This window comes from Penicillium rubens, assembly GCF_028828025.1.
Source record: "Penicillium rubens strain IBT 27055 chromosome Unknown utg000002l_segment0_segment0, whole genome shotgun sequence".
In the NCBI taxonomy this organism is placed as follows: Eukaryota; Fungi; Ascomycota; class Eurotiomycetes; order Eurotiales; family Aspergillaceae; genus Penicillium; species Penicillium rubens.
In genome coordinates, this window is record NW_026890600.1 from 4,565,097 (window position 1) to 4,589,070 (window position 23,974).

Here is a 23,974-nt window from a genome sequence, read left to right on the forward strand (position 1 = left end):
TTAATCTGCCAAGCTTATCCAACCAATCGAAGCGACCACTTTCAATTTCCCAAGCGATCTAGTGGGTGAACTGGGACTTTTGAGGGTCCTTATAAAATGAGGTCTCACTTAAAATAGTGCTTTTTATTTTTATTGTTAAAAAAAAAAAGTCAGGGGAAAGCTATATCGCGATGAAAGTCTCAGTCTCTCAGCCTTAACCCACCAAGCCCACGGCGCTTGATAGCGTTGTGTATTATTCCTCTTAAATCCTTTCTTCTTCGTATACACCGTCGCTATGCTCGCTCAGGGGCCGACATCCACCAGATTCTCAACGGCAAGCATATTCATCCTACTATGTCTCTTCTTCATCCTCTATTACCACCCCACAAGACAAGTGACACCAGAAGGCCCCTTCACATATAATCCATCCAGAGAAGGGTTCCAACCGGCATCACCGCGGATCCCAGAGAAGATCTGGTACAAAGTTGGCCCGAAAGGCTTAAGCGACCAGTCACACGCATTGCTGCACGATTGTCTCCACAAAAACCCAGCCCATCGCGCGCAGATCATGACCGACGACACGGGCGATCAATACGTGCAACAGAACTACGGCCATCGTCCCGATATCGTCGACGCCTACCTTTCTCTACCGGTGCCGATACTGAAAGCAGATTTCCTCCGCTACCTGCTTCTTTTCGCGGAAGGCGGCATCTGGGCTGATCTTGATGTCTCGTGTGGTGATGTACCCATTAGAGAATGGATCCCTGAGACGCTGCGCGCTAAGGCTGGTCTTGTTGTGGGGTGGGAGTTTGATGTTGGCTGGGGAGAGAATTTTATTCGGCAGTTTGAGAGTTGGACGATCATGGCGGCGCCCGGTTCGCCGCATCTGTTGATGGTTATAGATGATATTATGGATGGGATTCGTCAGAAGACGGAGGAGTATCGGGTTCCGGTTTCTGAGTTGACTTTGGATATGACGGGTGATGTGATTGACTTTACGGGGCCGAGGCGGTTGACTCGCGGGGTTTTGAAGAGCTTGGAATTGGCTCGCAATGAGACGATCGATATGGCGAGTATCTCGAACCTTTTAGAGCCCGTTATGCTCGAGGATGTTTTGATCTTGCCGGGGTATTCGTTCGCTGCGTCGGCGAATCATTACGGCAATGAGAATGTGACTGGTCCTTCATTGGTCCAACATCATTATGCCGGCAGCTGGAAGAATCATAATGGTGCTGAGGCGTGACTTAATGCTGCTTATTGTTTTATGGATTCTTCCTTTGCACTCCCTAGATGTCGCCCTTAGCGCTTTCCTCTATCACATGTAGCTCGAAATCTAGAGAGCCCGTAGAAAAGCTTGACGTTCCAACGACAGCTACCCTTTGCGGTGGCGTCTAGGTAGCTTGCAAGCACGTTTGGTCGTCGGGGACACGTGGATCAAAAATGGGCTCCTCAGCAATAAAAGCTTCACTGGAACAGAAACTTGTCATGAAAACGAGAGACGTGATGCGCAATGAGAATGACAGCCATGAAACCCACGAGAATGATTTCCACCTTGGTAAACCAGTAGCATCTACCGCTGCCGCTAGCAGACTAGTGCCCAGGAAGTCGATGCGTTTGAATATAAAAGTTCGGAGGCGATCTAGAGTTGTAGTAGGTAACAGATACAGCACCTTGGTTTTGAAAATAACCGGATAGCCTTCGTATACTCCAGAATGACAGGAAATCCCTATAGCTCGATGGGCGACCTAAGCAGACAGGAGGCCCAGGAGATGCAACGTGTGTTCCAAAATATTTCGAGAAACTAGAGCATGATTCGAACGCCGCTATTGAACAGGGCAAGTATTATTTCGTCAGGGAACACGCCCTCTTGCTCTTCAATCCAACGAATATCAGTGTCAGGCTCAGCGAACAGAATGCCCACTCAGAACTGGGATTCGGAGTTCAGAACTCATCATCCATCTCGACTTGGTCTGAAGAATCAATATGTCCTACCCGATGAGGCTCTGCAAAAGTGGTGCCTAGTCTTTCTGACACACTCGCCCGGACCGTAGAATTGCCCATTCAGGAAATGTGAATAGCTTCAGTTTGTTAAACCTGGCACGGTGATCATGCCTCTACGTAGCGATTTCCGCGGCGTCCACTTCAGGACCGAAACAGCAACGGGGTGGTGTTTGCTTGCTTGCTACTCTGCTAGGCAGCGTCGACGGGAAGAATTGCTACAGCATTCCGAATGCAGCAGAAGGCCTCCTAGTCGCGCAAGAGACCCGGAAATCAACTTTGGAAAGTATCGAAGTCGAAATCTAAGGCACTCAGGCTTATTATACCGTGAGAAGAGCCCAGGAAATTCCATGTAGATTATTTTCCCATTTTCGAACAAGCTAGATTCGGCACTATGGTAGTACACGCAGGAAGTTCCCAGATATTCCACCGGATAGCTCCGTGCTCAAGAACGATATCATCAGTCATAAGGTATCGGGAACTTTTTGTGGAAGAAAACGAAAACAAGATCAAATATCGCAGATATTGGTGGAAATCCCGAACGCCACGCTGAAGTAACAAAATAATCGACCACAAGATCAAGTCCTGATTCGAGAAAGATAGACCATGCCCAATTCACTCCTCATCAGTCTCGGTAAAATCCTCGCCCTCTTCATCATCGGACTCGTCGACTCCGCTGTCTGAGTCGTTTGCGTCGTCTAGGCCTGGAATACCGCGCCACTCGACGTAGTCGCCTTCCAGCCAGCGACGGCTGCGGGGAAGTTGGTAAGGATCGAAGGGGAAGTATGCATCCAGTTGATAGCCGACGTTATCGCCGGCGCGGATCTCGCGGCCGACGTGGCTGAAGCGGGGGTCTGAGAGATTGGAAAGGTTCCTGAAGGCAGTGACGCGGATGCGCTTGTTGGTCTCAAGGAGAGGGTAGACGTATAGAAATTGGAAGTGGTGCGCGATGCGGGCGAACTCGGCGACGATAGCTGGAGAGCATACCTTGAGCGGGTTCAGACGCGAATAGATACATTTGTGAAGGAATTCTTTGATGTTAGGGGGGAATGCGATCTGGCCCGGCTCAAGCTCGTCTACCTGGTCCGCAGTATCACCATCAATGGCGGCAGTTGTCAGATCGCGCCACCGGAAACAGAAGATGTAGAGCAGGGCCTGTGCGGTGGAGTAGAAAGGTCCATAGCGACGGAGATCAGGACCGCGGCAGCTGCCCTCATAGTCCATACGCAGGCTGTTGAGGTGTGTGAGGAGGAGGTCGAAGACGTCGCGGACCACTTCTCCGGAGATATGCGCGCCACGTGCGACAAAGCTGGCCAGGTATGCAGCTGCTGACTGGCGCAGGATACCAGGCTGCAGCTTGTTGAAGATAAGCTGCACAAATGTGGACGCGAAGCGATCGATGAGTACGGGTGACGCTTGGGAGAAATGGAACAGGAGGAACTGTGAGTGGCGGGATCGATATGTAGGAAGAATGATCGTTTGGAAGTGGCTGAGGAGCAGATCCAACGCATTCTCCTTATCATCCAGGCTGCCCGAGGTGAACGGGGGCGAAAAGTATTCAAAGAGGATGTCAATCATTCCATCCACTTTGAGAATGTTGTCCTTGATCTTCTTGGCCCCCTTCGTGTCGTCATCTTCCGAATCGTCGCTGGCAACCGAGGCATCATCATCTTCTTCCTCCTCGTCAACCTCATCTAAGATTTCGTCGCCGACCTCCTCTTCAAAGTCCTCCATATCGACCTGGATTTCAACGTCGACCTTGACAAGCTTTTCGGTGATAAGAGCCAGGATATCGGACTGAAGCTCTGGGGCATAGCTGATGATTTGGATGAGATTGCGGGTGTAGGCGATGCTCGCGCTAGCTGGATCTGAGTCGAAGGGGAACTGTGTAGACAAAATCTGGGAGAGTGATCCACTACCGGCCGGGATGAGTTGCAGCACATGGCGCATTGCCATGTGGACGCGAGTGTGCATTTCGGATGGTTGCACAACGGCGTAACCAGGCAGTCGACCGACTGCTCGAGGGACGGACGCGAGATTGGTGGCTAACATCTTCAAGACAGGAACAAGGAAGGTACCCTGTGCGGCGGCAAGGTTGCCCAGGAACCGAATGTACAGCTTCACGTAGGCTTCATCCCGTCCAAGCCACTCGCTGTTGATGACGGCATGGACCAACCCGCTGCAGGAACGGTCTAAGGAGGCGACATGCGAGATCAGACCAAGAAGGTGGTTCCTCAAAGATGTGTGTGTTGGTGATTCATATGCAAGCAGGCTGTCATCATCTTGCTTCGTCGGATCAGCAGAAAACATCCCTTTGATCCGGTCGTAGCCCTCGCTTTCTGACATTGTGACATGTCGGTGGATAGCCCCGCGGACCTCTTCCCGAACGACTGCCAGACTTTTCTCCGACGATATATCATCATGTATCTTCACATCTTGATCAAACTGCACGCGGGGTCGCTTCTTGGGAAGGGCTTCCGTCGCGTCATCGGCCTGGGATGAGGATGAGGACGGGGAGAGGGGGAGGTCCATTTCGCTCATCTTGCGTTTCGAGCCAGCGACCACGGGAGCGGGTTTCGAGGTTTTCAGAATCGGGGCTGGAGAGGAAGTGGGCAGCATCTTGGAACGAGATAGCGTGGGTGTGGGCGGTAGCGCCGGGTTGCGTGAAGTCGTGGCAAGGGAGACCATGGCCGAATGTGAGGGAAAAGTGATGTAGAACAGGTTCTAGGCAGAAACAAGTGTCGACATTTGCTTCTCCGCACTCTAGCTGAAATCAAATCCTCTTGACTTTCGATTTCAACGTCGAAGCTTATCAAAGACTGGTCCAAGCACACGACACTCTTTCACGTCGAGATCTTGGGGCTAATGCTACAGGTTGGAATAGGAGAAAAAGGTGGCAATCTGTCTGCATCCGTGGAAGTCCAGTTGCTTGAGATAGATAAAATCGGATGCAGACAGAATGGTCGAGTTGCTGAACCCAAAGCAAAGCAAAGCGAAATTTTTCCTTCTTTTCCTTCGGTCACTTGTGGAGCCCAGCGGAGCACCCGTGACCGTGTCGGTGAGCCCTACGCTATGCCTAATTGGGTAATATTGGATTATGTCATCATGTCCTCATTCCACCTGGGTCGCGTTTTGTACATCATGCTCTGCATTTTACTTTTGTTCACTCTTGAAGACATTGTTTGAACGTGTGTATTGGAATATACTTGAAACTCCAAATGAAACATCAATGAGATTCCATATGAGAATCCCGAAAAAGTCCCCTGAAAGACCCCAGATCCTCACAAAGACTTTGTTGGCTTTGTTAGAGGATTGTATCAAACAGTTGGCCCCAAATGATGCATCAATGAAATGACGATAAAAAAAGAGACCGTCTATTACGGGAAGAATAGGATAAAATCGGCCTGAATAAATTCAAAAAAATCAAGATTGAACGCGGGAACAGAAGGTCCTCCCATGGTATCGTGAAAAACAAGGGGCAGTAGTCGTGAAAGAAAGAATAAGAGTTGGTCGTCGTGGCGGGCCGAGCGAAGGAATATCCAGTCCTCGCAAGTCCGCAATCTCGTGTCGTTGAGCACCCCCCGGGTCAACCGGGGGTACAGCAATTATATTAGAACCAAGATGCGGTCATAGGTCCACGTGTGTCCTCGAAAATGCTGCCGTACAGTTCTTCAACTTCCACAAGATAATCCTCGACAGAAAACTTCTTGAGCCCCTTGGCGTATAGAATCCGCTCTTCATCATCGAGCATATTGAGGCCCCCAAATTCCTCTACAACCTCGTTCACCTGCTCTAGCTCTTTCCCGAATGGATGCGGCTCGGCCTGGAAGAATTCCTGCGTTGCACGAATGCCCGGTGTGTTGCGCGCGGCGTTCAGCGGAGGTGGGGACATCCTGGAGACCGAGCGCTTGTGGGCAAGCTCCTGGTGTGAGCGCTTGGTGTGGGACAGAGCCCGCTTGGGCACCAGTGGAGCATCTGTAGTTGACGAGGACGTGGAGGAGCGCGGGTGGCTTGTCACCGTGGCCGTGCGCTTGGGGAAATACGACGTGGATGGGTTTGCGTCAATGGGAGAGCTCCCATGAGGGGAGACGTCAGGCGAGGACATAGATGACGCATAGCTTTGCGGGGAGAAGGCCATGTCGGAGTCGTCGGGCGATCCTAGTGAGGAGGCAGATGAAGAGCCGCTCATTGATAGATCGGGTGCGTTGTAGGCTAGCATGTTGGTTGTGGACAAGAGCTGGACCGGTCCAGATATATTGCTGCGCTTTATACTTGCCGAGTTAAGTCGCACATGTCCTTCACCACGGTAAGGCATGGGTGCGGACACTTCTGGGCGCTTATTGCGCCGGGTGAATGCTCTTGTGAGGTTTGACATGGCGGATTCGGAGATTCGGTCAAGTTCAAAATATGACAACGGTGCGTTCCGGCGGGGTCGCGAATTGATTTATAATTTTACACATGCAATGTGTGAGATTTTGGGTTTTTTTTTTTTTTTTGGAATCTGGTCGCTCTTTGCGATCGGATCCGTATTTGAGTCTCGCGTGGTGGGACGATCACGCAAAGAATGTAAGATCAACCGGAATGTCCAGTATCAGATCAGTATCAGATCGTGAGTTGTAGAATTTCAAATTCTATAAAAATGCACAAAATGAATGTTGAATCCTCTTTTGAATTTCGCGCAGCAAAATGTAGAGGAACAACAGTCTCTTCTGTTAAGGAATGGTGGCGGAGAGGTCAAGAATAAGAATAAAAGAAGAAAAAGGGGTCCAGGATCTCAGATCACTTTGTATCAAGGACTTAAAAGAATAGAATAATAAGGAGAGAATGAAGGAACAAAGGCACACACAATCCCAAGGAGGTTGGAAGAAGAAAGTGAGAAGGGGGGGGGGGGGTCCCTTACGGGGAGGATGGGCGCTACACCAACGTTTGAAGGATTTGGGCGCTGGCCAGTAGCAGGACAAAGGATGGAGCCCAAAGATTTCCAGATTTCAGTATTTCAGTCTAGAATATTTCAAAATTTGGCTAGGGCCCAGTGTTCTTGATCAGAGTGGTTCATCCAAACTTCGGACATTTGCCTCTTTCTACGGTATATGAACTACGCCCCAATTTATTCTCTAGGAAGGGGTAACTCCCATATCTCCGAGTTGATTCCAGCCATCCTCCAGGGTCATCTTCTAGGACGGATATGTGCCTGGGTATGGAGGGGTCATCGGGCCATCGGGCCTTCGGGCAAATGTGTACGTGTTCGACGTGTCCTATCTGCGCTGTCATTCCATATCAAACACCCTTGAAGTCTGCAAGGTCACAAGAATAATAATTCCATCCCTCGTAGCAAGTGACCAATATATCATGATGCCATATTACCCCGAGAACAATCTAATTGAAACGGATGCAGGTCCGGGCTCTTAGTCTGAAGGCACGGGCGTTTCACCAACCTGTATCCGTTCTACGCTCAAAGTAGTCTGTGCTCCGTGACCTGTTTGGCTCGGATCAAGACAGGAAGAGGGTCCAATCAGAGGGTTTGACTGGAAGAACTCAGGTCAAGGGGTCTTCCTAGCGCTTGCCTGCAGCTGATCGAGTCCGGAGAGGTTGGAGAATTTCCAAACCGAGATGGTGTATTGCTTGTTATCTGAGTGGACTGGTGGATTTTCTGTGGAGTATTGATGTTTAAAGTCCTAAAAACCCTTCATCTCAGACTCCACTGTGAAAATTGTGTGGAGTAGAGTGAAACCCGCTAGGGTCCTATGTTGTACAATGTTTGGAGTAATGTTGGATGTGAAGTATGGTCTATTGAATATTGAATATTGAATATTGAATATTGTAAATTCTAAAGTGCTCCTCGCTGTATTTGAATTGGCCTTGCTTTCAGTCGACAAAGCCATTCATTTGGGGTTTATTCTGCCCAGGCGGTGTTTCCACGATTTGATCCAATGAAAAAGGTTCCAGGCAACACGTGATGTGGTGTACAAAATTATGGCCTCAGGCATCAATGCTCCACATTTGTCTGTTACAGATAAGGAAGGCTCCATGAGGGACGAGATGAAGTCTCCATATTATTGTATAATTGTACGTTCAAACACGTCAATTTAAAAGCAAGGTCTCGTCGATCTAGAAGTAAAGGCTGGGATTATTGTGTGACAGCTCCTCGGCCTTGCTCAACCCCGTCTCTACCCCAGCTCTTGCAGATGCACCTGCATCTGCATCTGCATCCACCGAAACACCGACAGCATCCTCAACGTTAATTATTCCATCTCGGGAACTACATGACGACGGGCTGGGCTCAGGTTCCACCGCGACCTGGTGTCCAAAATATACCGACGAAGCTATCACCCCAGGGTGGGACTGATGAGCATCGTATGATCTCCCCGAACTGACCGTGTTGTCTCTAGGTTGCCATGCATATGAGAGTTGCCCAGAATGGGGATCTCCCAAAGTCTGCAATCTATCATGGGGAGGAGTCCTCGGAATCGTGTAGCCATGTCCCGGTGGATCTGAAATCACATCACTTGGCTGCTCAATGGTAAACCGGTCGGACATGACCGTCATCCAACGCTGCATATCGGGCCATTCTCGGAGGGGCAGCTGAGACCACTCTTCCATGCGAGCTGCCTTGTGTTTGAGCGAGGTCTCCGTCTTTGCTGTGGCTTGCGCTGCTGTTGCTTGTCCCATTGAACGAATGGTCATCAAAGCCCCGTAAAGGGCTGACTCGGTCTCTGCCAGTCTCTGTTCCAATTGGTTCAAGTATCCCAACGGTAACCCTCTGGGCTAATGAGTTAGCTCCCCGCGGGTCCCTGCATGTATAGGCCTGGATACTTGCCTTTTACCACGCTCGGGGTAGATGCATTTCGATACTTCCCCTGCGCATTGGGAACAGAACGGACTTGACGAGATGGTTAGAAATAAGGCCAACTATCGAACTAAACGGTGATAACTTGTTTGATCTCACAGTCTGCGATCACACTATTTTATAGGTCAGAACTTGTCTTACAGTTTCTTACAAGTGAAAACATACTTTGCATTTGCGCTGTCTGCATAGCTCACAGGAAATCGGATTGAGGTTCTCTTCTGATGGCACCTCGAGTCAGTCCATCTATGCTTTTGATGTGGGGTATTCTGGTCACACCTGGCATGGTAGCACTAGGTGCCTTCCGCTTCGATCGCAGTTGCGCCATTCGTTAATTTTATTGTTATACAATACACATGCAGATATGCAAGACATCAGGCTACTATGGTCATGGGTATGGATGATGATGCTTGGTAAAGGCTTCGGAGTAAGAAACCTCCGGGCAGAATTGGCAGGCACGTGATGGCCACTATATTTATGCAGGACAACCCTAAAATGAATAAAAAGATGTAATGCTTTTGCTTTTGTGCTTTTGTTCTGACTGAGTGAGATCAATCACCTTGTCGTTCAAAATCCCTGCGAATTGGTCGCGATGATGCATCCGATTGTTGGTTTGTTAATTTTAGAAATGTAGTAGAGGGTTGCTTGATATTACGCTGCTTGTGCAATAGAAAAGAGGCTTTGATCCTGGGATTACTGTGGAGAAGGCTTAAATACGTTGAGCTTTTGCAAAGGCGGCTCGTTAGAAGAGCGGGAGACTTTAGTGCCAACATAAGTGTATGAGATTGCGGCAAGTTCTTGGAGTATCCACCTACATGTATGTACCTAGGTAGGTATGTTGGTATGTTCGGGCTGTAAGCTGCCCAGCATCCCACCTGGGCCTGGAGCCCTGGAGCCCTGGAGCCCTGGAGGTGCCTATCGCTGACGTAACAACCTACCCGTGCCCAGTGGACGGAGTGTCCACAGATGGCTTCCAAGGAACCTTGACTTCAATATCTCGATTTTCCAGAATGTGAGAAACAACATGATGTCTTCGGCTTCACCCGCCAGCATGCGATTCGAGGAGAATAAGTCTGAATGGCCATATTCTTCCCGCGCAACCAAGAGACACAAGCGCATCTCCGGCGCTAGTACCTCAGGACCCTCGCCTCGCGAAATTGGATTCATGAGAGAGTCTCAAAATGAGGGATCCGCGAGCTTCCTTGGAAGTTCAAGTGGAATCCATTTTATCCGTCATGTTTATAATGCCTTCGCACGTCGTTCGGCAGACTTAGACCAAACACGAGTCCGTGACAAAACTTCAGTGCCAGGGGAAGACGACCGGCTACAGCGAAATTCCGGAAGTATTATTCAACGCTCGGATGAGCTGTGGGCGAGGGAGGAAATAAATTATGCACCGAATACCTCATTTGCTTTCGAAGATCTTGTTGAGTGGACACGGAGTTATTTCGAAAATTGGCATCCAATCTTCCCTTGCCTCCACGCCCCGACAGTCTTGAAAACTCTGGAGACAGTCAGTCAAAAAGGGGCCGAATCAGCCAGCCGACTGGAATTGATGACTCTCCGCTCCATAGTGTCCATTTCTCTTGGTGATAATCGGCAGAGAACATCGTCTGGATCGAAGCTCAGTCCCGTTCCTTCGGTCTTGGTCTTTCGATCTATTCAACATGCGATGCAAGATGTACAATGCCTCCTTGAAGAGCCAACTAGCTTGCCGCTGTTACAATCAGCATTTACCGCTCAACTCGCACTCACTTCTCTTTTGCGCCTGAATGCCGCCTCCCGGATAGGAGGTGTCATAACCCGTACTGCATTCCACCTCGGGTTGCATCGTTGTCCAAGACGCTTTTCTTGCTTCAACAGTGAAGAAACTGATATCCGTTGTCGATTATTCTGGTCAATTTATTCCCTCGAAAGATACCTTTCTCAGGCCCTTGGAATTCCGCTCTCTATTCGAGATGACGACATCGACGTGTGCTACCCCGGTGCAGAGAGACATTCTTCAACAACTCCAAAATTCCCCGACGACCGCAGATTGCGCTTACTGTCCCATCTTGCAAAATTCGCACGGATTCGAGGTCTGATTGTTGAACTTCGTAATAAATCCATTCTCCACAGTCACGCCAGCCAGGTTGAAGCGGCTCATGTTACTGGAGAACTAGCACAATGGTGGAATGAAGTTTATGACGATGTGAACTCCATTGGTGAGGCCGCAGAAACTGATCTAGAGCAAGAGCCAATCTTGCAGCCATATCACCAGCTACTCCTGACCATCCTAAGACACGAAGCTATCATCTCGCTGAATCGACCTCTCTTAGCCTCTGAAAGTCTCAGTGTGGAGTACAAGAACGCTTTGCAGACTTGTATTGGATCTTCTCGATCTATACTTGCGGCGTTGAAAAAGCACATGTCCTCTGAACCGGAATCTCCGCTCTCCTGGCCATGCTTTACATGGTCAACTTGGATGGCCTGTCTCATTCTGATGTATGCTGCCTGGGAAGAGGAATTCCCTACGCCGACAGCTCTCAAATATGCGAGAATGGGGATTGCCATTTTGGAAAACCTATCATTGCGCGGTAGTAGCTGGCCAGAGACCTGCATTAAGGCGATCAAAGGCATGGAATCTGCTTTTGAGACATATACATCTAGTGGACAGCAATCCGAGCCTACTGCAACATTCAACAGTGGCGGGAGATCAACTCATATCCATGCCCAACCCACACCATCAACGGATAAACGGATATCACGAATACTGCCGGTTCAGGATGGAAATAATGAGATTGGAGATGTAGGTCTCTCGTCAGTTCGACCTCAAACTTCAACGCCGAATGGATATCAAGGTCGTCCAGTCTCTGCCGGAATTCATCCGTTTCAATCATCAATTCGCTCTCCTGTTCAGGACCTTGGCCCCGCAGCAAACTACGACACTGCCGTTTTCTCACCATCTGATAATATCGGTAACTTTTCCGAAGCGCTAGACCCTGCCGAGAACTATCTCGGTGGACAGTCTTCAGCTGGTCTCATTTTCGGCAACATGGCTGACGGAAACCCTGCTTTTAATCCGAGTTTTGCTGGTCAAGACTCTTTGCCATTTTCATCATCTATGCTCATGAACGATTTATGGAGTGTAGCCGATGGCCCATGGATGATTCACAACAACTTTTTGTGATTTCCGATACAAAGTGTATAAGAAGCATATGTGGGATAGCCATGTTCCGCATGGAAATTGTTCCAGCGCTTTTAATTCAGTTCACTTATATAATTCAATATCAACTACTGTCCTGTCCTGATCCAAGACAACTCGCAATTGGCCCTTGTTTTCGGCATTGGAAGCGGTCGAGCCGAAAAATCCCCATCGTAACTGGCCAAGATACAGTTCATAAGCCGGCATGTACCCTTTCACGAACTGGACCACCTTTTCATCCGTCATGCTTTCATTCGTCCGCGCCCGGAGAGCATGTTCCTGCTGCATCCGCCACCGATAAACATTGACCAGGTCATCGGTATCCAAATGAACGAGGAAATCCAAGTGCTGCGGTCCCATAAAAAGATCGCAGTAACTGCGTAACTGCGCGTTCGCATCCAGCAAGTGTTCAACGGCATGGTCTTTCAGAGTCTCCGTTGGATATTCCAGTGCAGTCTGCTTCTGTGGCCCTTCCTCCCACCGTTGTCGAATAGTCATTTCCTCCAGTGGCTGGAATCCAACACACCAGCCTTCAAAAACAACAACGTCTATCGCTGTTCCAGCTGGGACACGGTACCATGTATCTTTGGGTGCCCGCCCACCCTCGCCATTGAACTTGCTCTTATCGAATGACGGGATAAGTATCTCCGAGCCAGTGCGTAAGCTTTCGAAGAAAGAGCGCGCAAGGGCTATGTCATGTGTTCCCGGTTGGCCCCGTGTTTGGACTAGTTTGTTGGATGGATTGTCTGCACGTAGTTGGACGAGATCATCGTGGTCAAGATACAGGTCATCGAGTGACAAATTTATTGTGTTGAAGCCGTGGCTTTGTCTTAGCTCTTTCACTAGTGCATCGGTCCATGTTGATTTCCCGCTGCCTTGGAGGCCTGTCAGGCCTAGGATAAAGGGTCGCCGGGTTGTTGATGTTGAAGACTGGCATTGAAGATGACGTTCAATATGGGGTAGAACATGATTCAAGACGCTGTGTACTGCTTCTTGGGGAATTGACATTGTGGAAGGATGGACTTTCAATTTGAACCTCGCAATGCTGTGCAACAATTAAAAACATTCACTACCCTATTTTACAATGATGTTTCTTAAGCAGGATCCGGAGTCTCTCGACCGAGTGGCATGCAAGTCAGGCTTGTTCCCCACGCGGACATGTCTTTCTCCGAGTGGGGCACTATAGCACAACACAAACGCGGACATTTGCATCTCCGTCTACCCCCCGCGACAATTGTAGTCGACTCAGCTCGCGATGAGGGGTTATGCGATAGGTTTAGGGCAGATTTCAGGTGGAGACTGAGATATGGGTGTTTGGATCCGATTTCCGTTAAAGGCTCTCGCACGCGCTGAATTCATCTTACGCCGTCTCCCACCTCGAACAACTTTATCACAACATCATCATGTCCCCTAAGACATACAGTATCGCGTCTATTCCAGCCGATGGAATTGGCCCAGAGGTCATCAATGCTGGCATCACAGCACTGAATGCCTTGGCCGACACACTCAGGACGTTCCAGTTGGAGTTCAAGAACTATGATTGGAGCTCGGAGACCTACAAAAAGACCGGCAAATACATCCCAGATGGTGGACTCGATGAGCTCAAGAAGCACGATGCGATTTTCTTCGGTGCTGTCGGCGCTCCCGGTAAGCAGACACAGCCAATACCTTGAAGATATGATACTAAACACACGAGAAGACGTCCCCGATCATATTTCCCTGTGGGGTCTGAGACTCGCCATCTGCCAGCCATTCCAGCAGTACGCGAACGTGCGCCCAACACGGGTATTCCGTGGCACCGAGTCCCCGTTGCGTAAGTGCGGGCCTAACGACCTTGATTGGGTGATCATCCGTGAGAACAGCGAGGGAGAGTATGCGGGTCAGGGTGGTCGCTCGCACGCCGGAAAGCCGTGGGAGGTCGCGACTGAAGTTTCGATCTTCTCCCGTCATGGCGTGGAGAGGATTATGCGGTTTGCTTTTGAGACTGCTCAGAAGCGGCCGCGCAAACTGTTGACTGTGGTCACTAAGAGTAATGCGCAACGCAACGGCATGGTCCTTTGGGATGAAGTGGCAAAGCTTGTTGCGGTTGATTTCCCCGATGTGACTGTGGATAAGATGCTTGTTGATGCTATGACTACTCGCATGGTTCTGAAGCCCGAGAGTCTGGATACCATCGTTGCTACCAATTTGGTGAGTTATCGAAATGAGAAATGATGTACAACTAGGTCTGTGGACTAACGCTCAACTAGCACGCTGATATTCTCTCTGATCTTGCTGCCTCTCTGGCTGGATCTATCGGTATCGCACCTACTTCCAACCTCGACCCTACACGGGAGTATCCTAGTATGTTCGAGCCCATTCACGGCTCCGCTTTTGATATCACTGGCATGGGTATCTCCAACCCTGTGGCTACATTCTGGACGGCCGCGGAAATGCTTGCTTGGCTCGGCGAGGAGGAGGCTTCCAGACAGCTGTTGGCTTGTGTTGAGAATGTCTGCGAGCAGGGGATTCTTACCCGTGACTTGGGTGGTGACGCCACGACGAAGCAGGTCACTGATGCAGTTGTGGCGGAGATCAAGAAGCTTGCGACTCGCGAGTGAGTTGTGTCAGAGCAGAGATATTATAGTATAAGGATGAGCAAATGAATGTATTGATTGAACCAAGACTAGTGGGCAGTGTGAGTCCCAAAAGCAGCTAAAATTATGAAAATCATAGAAAATGTAAAATGATATGAAAGATTCAATTCCAATGAAACATCCTTTCCTTTATAATATGTAACAGAATAGTGTGCTTTTCCATGTATTACCTTTGATATACCTGACTCGATCATCGCGTCTCTCGTGATCGCCCATCTCGACCGCCTTTAACCTCCATCAACTCAACCACCCCCAAGAGACATTTGAATGGAGCGCCCTTCCAAAAGAGCCAGAGTCTTATTAGATTCCAGTGATGGCGCATCGTCTACACCTCTGGCGTCTTTACACAGGGCCATTAGTCCACCATTGCCACGAGGCTGTCCAGAACTGACTGATGGTAAATTGACTCCTGGCACTGAAGGCACTACCCGCCCTACCCAGGTCATCAATTCACCGATAAAACTCACGCATATCCGAGATTTACCGGAAGGTAATAATGTCGATACTATCCGACTACGCGATATTCTGGGAGACCCCATGATCCGCGAGTGCTGGCAGTTTAACTACCTCTTTGATGTGGATTTTCTCATGTCGCAGTTTGATGAGGATGTCCGGGGTCTAATACAAGTCAAAGTCGTGCATGGATCGTGGCGGAGGGAGGATTCGAACCGTATTCGAGTTGAGGTAAGTTCGTACTGACAAGACTTCTTTTGATCGTGTTGACTTCATCTGTTTGACTACACCTCATCACTGCTCGAGGGTTTCAAATGGTGGAGACTAACCTGCTACTAGGAAGCCTGTTCGCGATATCCTAATGTTGAGCCTATTGTGGCCTACATGCCGGAGCCTTTCGGGACACATCATTCCAAGATGATGATTCTTCTTCGGCATGATGATCTAGCTCAGTAAGGTTCTTCCGGATATTATTGATCACTATAGCCCTTATAGGTCTGACTAAATGGCCAAACAGGGTTATCATCCACACGGCAAACATGATCCATATGGATTGGACCAATATGACTCAAGCCGCCTGGTGCTCTCCACTGCTTCCCCTGCAGAAGGCAAACACAGCAGGCTCTCAGGCAGACAACAAAATTGGCTCGGGCGCGCGCTTCAAAAGAGACCTACTCGCTTATCTGAAAGCATATGGACCTAAAAAGACCGGCCCGCTTGTCCAGCAGCTGGATAACTATGACTTCAGCTCTATTCGCGCTGCGCTCATTGCTAGTGTCCCATCCAAAAAGCACGTCAGTGACTCCAGCTCGGAGGAGGACACACTGTGGGGCTGGCCTGCTCTGAAAGACTTGATGAGCCAAATACCCATCCAGCAGAAATCCCCAAGCAAGAAACCCCACGTAGTAATCCAGGTACGTATCCATCCCCAGGCAACCATCTCACTGTGACAAACAACCAACAAATCCAAGATCTCTTCAGTAGCAACCCTCGGCCAAACAAACAAGTGGCTCAAAGACGTCTTCTTCAAATCCCTCACCCCACAACCAACCACCTACTCAATAATCTTCCCAACCCCAGACGAGATCCGCCGCTCCTTAAACGGCTACAACTCCGGCAGCTCAATTCACATGAAAACCCAAAGCGCAGCACAACAAAAGCAACTACAATACATGCGTCCCCATCTCTGCCAATGGGCAGGCGATTCCCTCCCCCAGGTCAATGCATCGACCTATCCGAAGAAAACCCCCCAAGACGCGAAGCAGGCCGCGCCCGCGCAGCTCCACACATCAAGACTTACATCCGCTTCGCGGACTCAGACATGAAGACCATCGACTGGGCGATGGTGTCGTCGGCGAATCTGTCCACGCAGGCGTGGGGCGCGGCGACGAATGGGAGTGGAGAGGTGCGCATTTGTAGCTGGGAGATTGGCGTGGTTGTTTGGCCGGATCTTTTCCGGGATGGGGGTTGTGCTGATGCTTCATCGGAATCTGCGTCTGAGTCCCGAGCCGAAGGGAAAGCCCCTGTACCGGACGCGCTGATGGTCCCTTGCTTCAAGCGGGATCGTCCTGGTGTGTCTGACGCTGACACGGCTTCTGTGGTCGTAGGGTTCCGGATGCCTTACGATCTTCCGTTGACGCCTTATGGTGCGGCTGATGAGCCGTGGTGCGCGACTGCTTCGCATGCTCTGCCGGACTGGCGGGGGGAGAGCTGGATTGATTGAGTCTGCTGTCTTTTTGTTTAGTCTTAGCTATACCGGGTGTTTTCTGTTTTCTGTCTCAGCAGTTCAGGGTGTGGATCGCATGGTTATCTCAGTGTATATAGTATATGGAATTCTGGGCACGCGAGTACCGGGTCATGGAAAGTAGCATGCATTTGTATCCGTTTATTCGTCCTGAGAGCTTTGAGACAATACGATTATCTTTCTCTTTCAGATAAGCGTGTTTCCAAAATATCACCCGACAATATGTCCGATAAATCGCCAGTCATTCCCCAAGATCAATTCTCCCAATTGTATCATCTATTCGTCGCGGGTGCCGTACTTGGTAATGAAGTCGTTGACGTGGCCGATGTAGAGCTGGTGAGCCTTAGCAGGGCTGTAGTCCTTGACCTTCTCCCAAGCACCGTAGAGCTGCTTCTTCTGTAGTGTTGCAAAGAATGCATTGTCAGCTACCGGCCTTCAAAAGAAACGTGCTATAGTCCGAGCTCGCAATCCACTGGAAGCTAAACATACCTGGATATCGAACATGCCAGGCTTCTCCATAACGTCACCCTTGCCAACCTTGAAGTAGATGTAGAGGTCCTTCTTCTCCATAAGACCGGGGGAAGACTTCAGCATCATAACAGCCTTGGCGGCGAACTCGAAGGCCTTGCGGAGGGTCTCGGCCTCGGTGGCATCATCGAGCTTCTCGAACTCTCCCTGCTCGGCGACCTTCGCGAAGATGTCTTTGAGAGCTGCGGCGTCGATGCCGGCGGCGGCTTCTTGAACCTCGGGGGTGAACTTTTCTTTCTTCTGGGCGGCCTCCAGGACGGTAATGAAGGGGGTAATGTCGGACATGTTGGATTAGAGGTTTTCTTCTTAGGTATAAGGAGAGGTAAAAGTAAAGAGCAGAGGATTTATATGGTTGGGATATTTGGAGATGTTGAGGGCGGGGTCAACGGAGATAGGTGGGGTCGCTGACACACTCGCCAGTTGGTTTTAAGGGCATGTACACTTTTTAATATATAAAAAGTGTACTCTAGTTATACATCTACTAGTTGCTATGTAATGCACGAATTTACCATAATAGCTTTAGAGTAAACCCAAGCTGTCCCAATATATTCAATAGTTAAATCCAAAAACTTACATAATATTTTAAGAAGACACGCCAACAGATGCATGCCCACATGCAACCACTGTGGAAAGACTTCGCTATGCACCAGAAAAAGAACGTCGAAATTCCCGCAATGTACAAGCTCAAAGAGACAGAGCAATCACCAGTCCACGGCCCATCCATTCTTCGCCAGGAATTCCTCGGAAGCCGATTTCAAAGCGTGATTGTTCCGCAAATCGTGAACACTGATAGGAGCCCGAGTCAAAGGATCAACCCCAGCCTTCTCAACATACTTCGTGATGCCCAAGCGATCGAAACTGACACCCGACGGCGTAATAACAGGATCATGCATGATCTCAAACGTGATACCATCAATGAGATAGTCAGGCACAACCTAGAAAGCAATCCAACGTCAACAACATCCCAAAAACCAACAATTCCAGAACATACCCTTTCCTGAATCTCCCCCTTGGAAGCAACGCGAAAGGCCTCCCTCAAATTCCTAATCTTAGCATCCGCATCCTCGCGCAACGCCTTCTGATCCTCCCCAAACCCGACCTCCCCGATCTCCCCGCGCTCCAAACGACCCTGCAACTCCGCCAGCGCACGCGTCACATCCGCCTCAACGAGCGCCTCCACAGATCCCAGCGTCTCGTTTAGCTCGCGCACGCGCGCAGTCTCGCGCGCGGCCCAGATCTGCTGCTTCGCGCGCAGGACGGTTTGCGACAGGTTCTTCGACTGGGCGCTCTTCGCTGCTAGACTTTGTTGGTACGCGTCGGACGCGACGTCGTGTGCTTCTTGTGGGCGTTGCAAGCCGAGGAGGGCCTGGGCGAGGTAGTATTGGCTCTTTAGGGCGACGGGGTTCTTTAGGCCGTAGATTTCGATTGCGGCGCGGGCGTCATGTTCGACGCCGGCCCATTTGGCTAGTTTGGTTCGTGTAGCTGCGCGGTTTGTGAAGAAGGTTGCATCGTGCGGGTTCTTTTGGATTCTGTACAATGGAGGAGTTAGTTGGGGAATATTTGGATGTTGGGTTTGCGACTGAGGGGAGCGGAGGGGTCGGAGGGGTCGGAAGGGTCGGATGTGACAGCTTACGCTTGGGAGAAGAAATCTTCGGCGCCGATGTAGTCGCCGGCTTTGAAGAGCTCGTTGCCCTTTGCTTTGAGTTCTTGGGCCATGGTCTAATGTGTGAGTGAGGCCTTGGGCTTCTGTGATCTGTTCCCTAATGTGGGGCGGTCCACCATATAAAGTCAGGAGTGATAGGAGTGGATATTATTCTAGTTCATGAAAACTAAGGGGATTTAAAAGGGCTTTTGATCTGCAATCACTGTGTGAGTACCTGTGGATATCTTTGTGAGTCCATCCAAATCGCATGAAACAACTGTATATGGAACCTTGGAAACTCATAGATCCCCGCAGAAGGTCTGAGTCAGCTCAATTGGCTGCGCAGGTGTGCAGGTCCGGAAGATATAGCTACTCTTCTATAGATTCCTCTGGAGTTTGACCATAGTTATTTCATTCACTATATACATATCTATGTGACCTTCTAATCCAATCTGGAAACGGAAGTAACATTTGATTCGTGGTATCATGCGCTGTGAGAACTAAGAAAGGCATAACAATCATGCAGACGAGTCGATGAAACATGACCAGTCATGCTCAGTCGGAGGGTTGGCAGTGTTGGGCGACAATACCAGGGGGTTTCTCCAGACATCCCAGGTGTTTCGGGTGTCATGGGGAGATGAGACAAAGACAATCTTAAGCAGCAGTGCGGAACTGAACCTCATAGTCGGTGATAGCCTGGACCTTGGCAGCAGAGGCAGACTTGGGGTCGAAGCGGTAGTTGAGCCAGTCGGTAGCGAGCTTCTTGGCCAATTCGACACCGATGACACGCTGACCCATGCACAGGACTTGGGCGTCGTTGCTCAGGATGGAGCGTTCAACGGAGAAGGGATCGTGGGCAGTGACAGCTCGGATGCCGGGCACCTTGTTGGCAGCGATGGCAACACCCAGACCAGTGCCGCAGATGAAGAGGCCACGGTCAGCCTTGCCATCCATGATGAGCTTGGCGCCTTCGACGGCAGGATGAGGGTAGGCGGTCTTATCGGAGGTTGAGTTGACACCGACGTCAATGATCTCGGCGACGAGAGGGTTCTTCTCGAGGGTGGCCTTGATGGCATCCTTGTATGGGACGCCGGCCTCGTCGCAGGCCATGACAATGCGGAAAGGAGTGGACATGATGGAGGTATGGACAGGAGGATGAAGAATGTACAAGAGTATGGATTGATCGATAGAGAATCGAATGGTATAGAGAGAGAGTGAGTGAGATAAGGAAGTTATTTGATATAGAAAAGAAATCCTGATTTGGGAGTACACCAAGGGGGTCTTTATATCTTTTTCCCTCTCGACTCTTCCCCTCCTTACCGTACAACCAACTTGGAAACCACTCAGGTCCAGCCAATCCTTGCATTTGATGGTATCATCATCCATCTCCACCAAGCGACTTGAATGGCCCTCTAGATATTGTTACGCGTATTTCCAGCGTCTTGGGTGGCCCGTCCACAGCATCATAGCACCCCAACCATGGACTATGACTGGTCAGTTCCAGGGGGAGGGCTCAACCGAGGTCGGATACTTTAGGAGTCTTGTCTTGGGTCATACAGGCATTTTACCTCGTATTACACGGGATGTTTTATTAAACCTCGCTGGCGCTTTGGACTACAAAGCTTCACCTTGTGCAACTCACGCCAATACGTTGCCACCCTCAAGCCATCAATGTCAGGACGAACCTTTCAAGACGGACAAGGCGTCTGTGGCTTTTTTTTCTCTTTTCTTTTTTCTCTTTTTCCTTTTTTTTTTTTACTGGCATGACCGTCTAACCTCCCTCTTTAATTCTGGTGCCTCCAAGCCAAGGGCCGGGATTCTCGGTTCCATCTTCTTTTTCCCTGACCCCAGGATTGGTTTTGTGGCTAAGGCCTGGGCACCTCGTATATTACCTAGGCAGGGAATTTACGGCTATGACCCCAGTCGGCTATGACCCCGGACGTCAGACGGGAAGAGGGGAATTATTGAAATTGACTTCTTGCAAGGTTATCTTCAGCCAATTCCATGGCATTGAATTAATTCCTGAAAAGAATGCAGGGATATCAACATGAATTGCCTCACTTGATTATAACTCTGCCAAAGATTTGAAGTACTACATACTTACTCTACTTATTCCCCCACAGACGCTAACCTTGGGAACCCCATAATTGACGTGCATTGTGTCATCGCATCCACTTTCCCACTCCACCATCTCCGATGTTGTTGGTCAAGTTAGCCCGGCTCGCCGGATTGAACTACTGTGTTATGGTACTATTGTATGATGTACTCCGGATTTTCGTTTGGATCTGCACTATATGTCCATTGTATTCTAATCATATTATAGACAGATGAAGATGTAGTAGATACTTTAAAATGTACAAAAGGTGTAGGCAAAAGTTTAAAGCGATAACGATACTCGGAATAGTTTCTTTCTTTCTATTGTGTCCGGGGTACAGAGTAATTGATACTATATTGACTTCCCTTGGCCCCAGATTCATTGGACCCCCGGCATTGAGTACTCCGGGTGGTCTTTTTTACTTTGTATACCCCCTGGCCTGATGTGACGTCGCGTACTCCGTACATAGTACATAGCACATAGTGCAGACTCTCATTTCGCACTAAACTTGACGGGGCAATCGGAACGTCTAACGTAAAAATCCCGCTAATGCAGCGCATTGACATGGAATTTAGTTACCTTTCCCAAGTCAAAATCACTTGGAAATACTTGGAAATACTTGGAATTCTCGCTTCAACTTTCCAAAGCAACTTATCCGAGTACCCCAAACATCTCCGAGACGGGAACGCTAGATCCCCCAAACACCGGGACAATCACACATCTTTCCCATCACCCATCACCACCACTACCACCACCATGGCGTCCCCTTACCCAATCCTCCCGGAGAAGCTCCTCCTCATCTCTCTAAAGATGTACTTCACCCCAGACCGCACCCTCACCTACCTCCGCGACCTCCTCAACCCATCCAACGAGATCGTCAACCCAGCAAACCGAGACAAACTCCTCCTAGCTCTAATCCCCGACTTCCTAACCATCTGGCCCTGCTCCCAAATCCTAAAAGAGTACTCGGCCAACCTCCCAACCACCTCCCCATCCCAACCACCCTTCCTCCTCGGCGCACAAGACTGCTTCTGGGAACCCCAAGGCGCCTACACAGGCGAAGTATCCCCAGCCTCAATCCGCGCACTGGGCTGCAGTATCGTCGAACTAGGCCACGCCGAACGCCGCGCCATCTTCAACGAAACAGACGACCAAACCGCCCGAAAAGCAGCCGCAGCCTGTGCCCAGCACATGGTCCCGCTCGTCTGCGTCGGCGAAGTCACAAGCCCCGGCCCCATCGCCTCGCAAGCAGTCGGGCAGGCTGTGACTGAGTGCGCGGTGCTGGTGCGCGCAGTCTTGGCTGCTATTCCCGACGACGCGCCCGTTATCTTCGCCTACGAGCCTGTTTGGGCTATTGGCCAGCCGAAGCCGGCGGGCGTTGATCATGTCGCTGCTGTTGTGCAGGGTATCCGTGCTGTTATTGGTGATCGGGCGGGTACGGCGCGGGTCTTGTATGGGGGCAGTGCGGGGCCGGGTCTTTGGGGGGAGGGTGGGCTCGGTCAAGCTGTTGATGGGATGTTTTTGGGCAGGTTCGCGCATGAAATTCGAGGTGTCAGGGAGGTTGTTCGTGAGGTGGAGGAGACGTTGGCTCTGAAGTGATGCTGTATTGGGTTGCGTTTGCGCTACATGCTTACGCACCCGTACTAGTATCCTTCCAACCTTGGAAGGTTGCTTTGACACCTTCAAAGTTGACACCTTGACACCTTGACACCTTGGTGTGTCTATACAATTATACATACGGTATTGTGTTTCGCACTATACGGTTCCTCGTCATTGTTATACGGAATAATACATAACACAGCTTCAACTTCAACAGCGAAAAACAGATGCATCTAGACAAAAGCTCACGGGATCCGAAAAAAGTGGGCATCTCAACCGGCTGGGGTCTCGGGAAGCCTATCTGGGGGAATCCGGCAGCTCCACTGAACTTCCCCGGTTTTCTCAGCCCGTCACGAGGCCGATCAGAGATTTACCTCTCAGATGACTTTTAAAGCTTTTTAGCTTCTACCTTCAATAGGCCGTGGAGCTATGTCCACTTGCTCGATGTGGGTTCGTTGTGGAGTTCTCGAGCTCCATTCTGCACTGATCGAGTAACCCGAGCTATTTTGGATATTCCTACATGTATGTAGGTCGCATTGTTCTTACCGACACTTCTCAATTCCATGTTTTTTTTCTATTAATTTCGGTACTGCCTCACTCGGTCGTTGCTTATGCATATAATCCCTGCGGATGTGCAGAGCGCTAAATGCCTTTGAGAGTTGATTCTTGAGTTATGCCTGACTTTAAAGGGGCCGTAAACAACGGACCTTCCAAAGAAGGCTGGAATCTACCTAATGTCCAACAACCCGCTACAACACTAAGATCCAAAAGACCCAGAAAATATCCAGGGAAGATTCAAAGTTACACGAATCAAATCAGAGATTTACCTCTCAAATGACTTTTAAAGCTTTTTTAACCGAGCTTTCTGTCTTTACCGAAGCAAAGTCCCGATGCCGAGTAGACGCTTTGATGATGGCAGTATACCACAGCCTATCAGATCAACGACTGCTCTAAACCCCTGCCAGCACTCGAGTGACTTTGGCTCGTGCTCGGGTCGAGGATGCACAGGCGATTGCCGCGCCCTTGCCCATCGACTCCTTGGCCGAGGTGTCGAGTGTCGAGCTGGGCCACGAGTCCACTGGATTCGTCTGCCACGTGAATGACAATACGGCTGTCGATATTTCCAGAAATATTCCCCAACAGCCTGTTCCGAAGGAAGCATGGGTTGGATCCGAGAAATGTCCATTTCTTTGATGGCTTGCGCGGTGTCAGTCTGGATTGGCTGTGTTAAATGGCCCAATTACCACCCATGAAGATACCAAAAAGACACCA

General features: G+C 49.9%; 12 protein-coding genes across 12 annotated transcripts; 5 read left to right on the forward strand and 7 right to left on the reverse strand.

Moving 5' to 3' along the window:
* Positions 1 to 274: 274 nt before the first annotated feature.
* N7525_004221 (glycosyltransferase family 32 protein) lies at positions 275 to 1,222 on the forward strand (the record flags this gene model as incomplete). Its single annotated transcript, XM_002566005.2, has 1 exon — positions 275 to 1,222. The coding sequence occupies one exon, from the start codon at positions 275 to 277 to the stop codon at positions 1,220 to 1,222; it is 948 nt and encodes a 315-aa protein (XP_002566051.2).
* A 469-nt stretch (positions 1,223 to 1,691) lies between these two features.
* Positions 1,692 to 1,978, forward strand: N7525_004222 (uncharacterized protein; the record flags this gene model as incomplete). The annotated part of the gene is made up of 2 exons (XM_061212953.1): positions 1,692 to 1,755; positions 1,785 to 1,978. 2 exons carry the CDS (start codon positions 1,692 to 1,694, stop codon positions 1,976 to 1,978), a joined length of 258 nt encoding a protein of 85 aa, XP_061069974.1.
* A 614-nt stretch (positions 1,979 to 2,592) lies between these two features.
* Positions 2,593 to 4,665, reverse strand: N7525_004223 (rDNA-binding RNA polymerase I transcriptional factor; the record flags this gene model as incomplete). The annotated part of the gene is made up of 1 exon (XM_002566004.1): positions 2,593 to 4,665. The coding sequence occupies one exon, from the start codon at positions 4,663 to 4,665 to the stop codon at positions 2,593 to 2,595; it is 2,073 nt and encodes a 690-aa protein (XP_002566050.1).
* Positions 4,666 to 5,587: 922 nt separating this feature from the next.
* Positions 5,588 to 6,352, reverse strand: N7525_004224 (uncharacterized protein; the record flags this gene model as incomplete). Its single annotated transcript, XM_002566003.1, has 1 exon — positions 5,588 to 6,352. The coding sequence occupies one exon, from the start codon at positions 6,350 to 6,352 to the stop codon at positions 5,588 to 5,590; it is 765 nt and encodes a 254-aa protein (XP_002566049.1).
* A 1,733-nt stretch (positions 6,353 to 8,085) lies between these two features.
* N7525_004225 (uncharacterized protein) lies at positions 8,086 to 9,149 on the reverse strand (the record flags this gene model as incomplete). Its single annotated transcript, XM_061212954.1, has 5 exons — positions 8,086 to 8,737; positions 8,791 to 8,857; positions 8,924 to 8,937; positions 8,990 to 9,042; positions 9,099 to 9,149. The coding sequence occupies 5 exons, from the start codon at positions 9,147 to 9,149 to the stop codon at positions 8,086 to 8,088; spliced, it is 837 nt and encodes a 278-aa protein (XP_061069975.1).
* A 696-nt stretch (positions 9,150 to 9,845) lies between these two features.
* Positions 9,846 to 11,990, forward strand: N7525_004226 (CeGAL family transcription factor; the record flags this gene model as incomplete). The annotated part of the gene is made up of 1 exon (XM_002566000.2): positions 9,846 to 11,990. One exon carries the CDS (start codon positions 9,846 to 9,848, stop codon positions 11,988 to 11,990), a length of 2,145 nt encoding a protein of 714 aa, XP_002566046.2.
* An 81-nt stretch (positions 11,991 to 12,071) lies between these two features.
* Positions 12,072 to 13,013, reverse strand: N7525_004227 (uncharacterized protein; the record flags this gene model as incomplete). The annotated part of the gene is made up of 1 exon (XM_002565999.2): positions 12,072 to 13,013. The coding sequence occupies one exon, from the start codon at positions 13,011 to 13,013 to the stop codon at positions 12,072 to 12,074; it is 942 nt and encodes a 313-aa protein (XP_002566045.2).
* A 395-nt stretch (positions 13,014 to 13,408) lies between these two features.
* N7525_004228 (tyrosyl-DNA phosphodiesterase 1) lies at positions 13,409 to 16,817 on the forward strand (the record flags this gene model as incomplete). Its single annotated transcript, XM_061212955.1, has 8 exons — positions 13,409 to 13,652; positions 13,705 to 14,195; positions 14,255 to 14,601; positions 14,992 to 15,325; positions 15,434 to 15,546; positions 15,612 to 16,008; positions 16,066 to 16,270; positions 16,312 to 16,817. 8 exons carry the CDS (start codon positions 13,409 to 13,411, stop codon positions 16,815 to 16,817), a joined length of 2,637 nt encoding a protein of 878 aa, XP_061069976.1.
* Positions 16,818 to 17,114: 297 nt separating this feature from the next.
* On the reverse strand, positions 17,115 to 17,651 carry N7525_004229 (acyl-CoA-binding domain-containing protein; the record flags this gene model as incomplete). The annotated part of the gene is made up of 2 exons (XM_061212956.1): positions 17,115 to 17,234; positions 17,328 to 17,651. The coding sequence occupies 2 exons, from the start codon at positions 17,649 to 17,651 to the stop codon at positions 17,115 to 17,117; spliced, it is 444 nt and encodes a 147-aa protein (XP_061069977.1).
* A 416-nt stretch (positions 17,652 to 18,067) lies between these two features.
* On the reverse strand, positions 18,068 to 19,082 carry N7525_004230 (putative U-box domain protein; the record flags this gene model as incomplete). The annotated part of the gene is made up of 3 exons (XM_002565995.2): positions 18,068 to 18,301; positions 18,358 to 18,895; positions 19,000 to 19,082. The coding sequence occupies 3 exons, from the start codon at positions 19,080 to 19,082 to the stop codon at positions 18,068 to 18,070; spliced, it is 855 nt and encodes a 284-aa protein (XP_002566041.1).
* Positions 19,083 to 19,662: 580 nt separating this feature from the next.
* Positions 19,663 to 20,142, reverse strand: N7525_004231 (RpiB/LacA/LacB family sugar-phosphate isomerase; the record flags this gene model as incomplete). Its single annotated transcript, XM_002565994.1, has 1 exon — positions 19,663 to 20,142. One exon carries the CDS (start codon positions 20,140 to 20,142, stop codon positions 19,663 to 19,665), a length of 480 nt encoding a protein of 159 aa, XP_002566040.1.
* Positions 20,143 to 21,859: 1,717 nt separating this feature from the next.
* N7525_004232 (triose-phosphate isomerase) lies at positions 21,860 to 22,702 on the forward strand (the record flags this gene model as incomplete). Its single annotated transcript, XM_002565993.1, has 1 exon — positions 21,860 to 22,702. The coding sequence occupies one exon, from the start codon at positions 21,860 to 21,862 to the stop codon at positions 22,700 to 22,702; it is 843 nt and encodes a 280-aa protein (XP_002566039.1).
* Between the last annotated feature and the right edge of the window lie 1,272 nt (positions 22,703 to 23,974).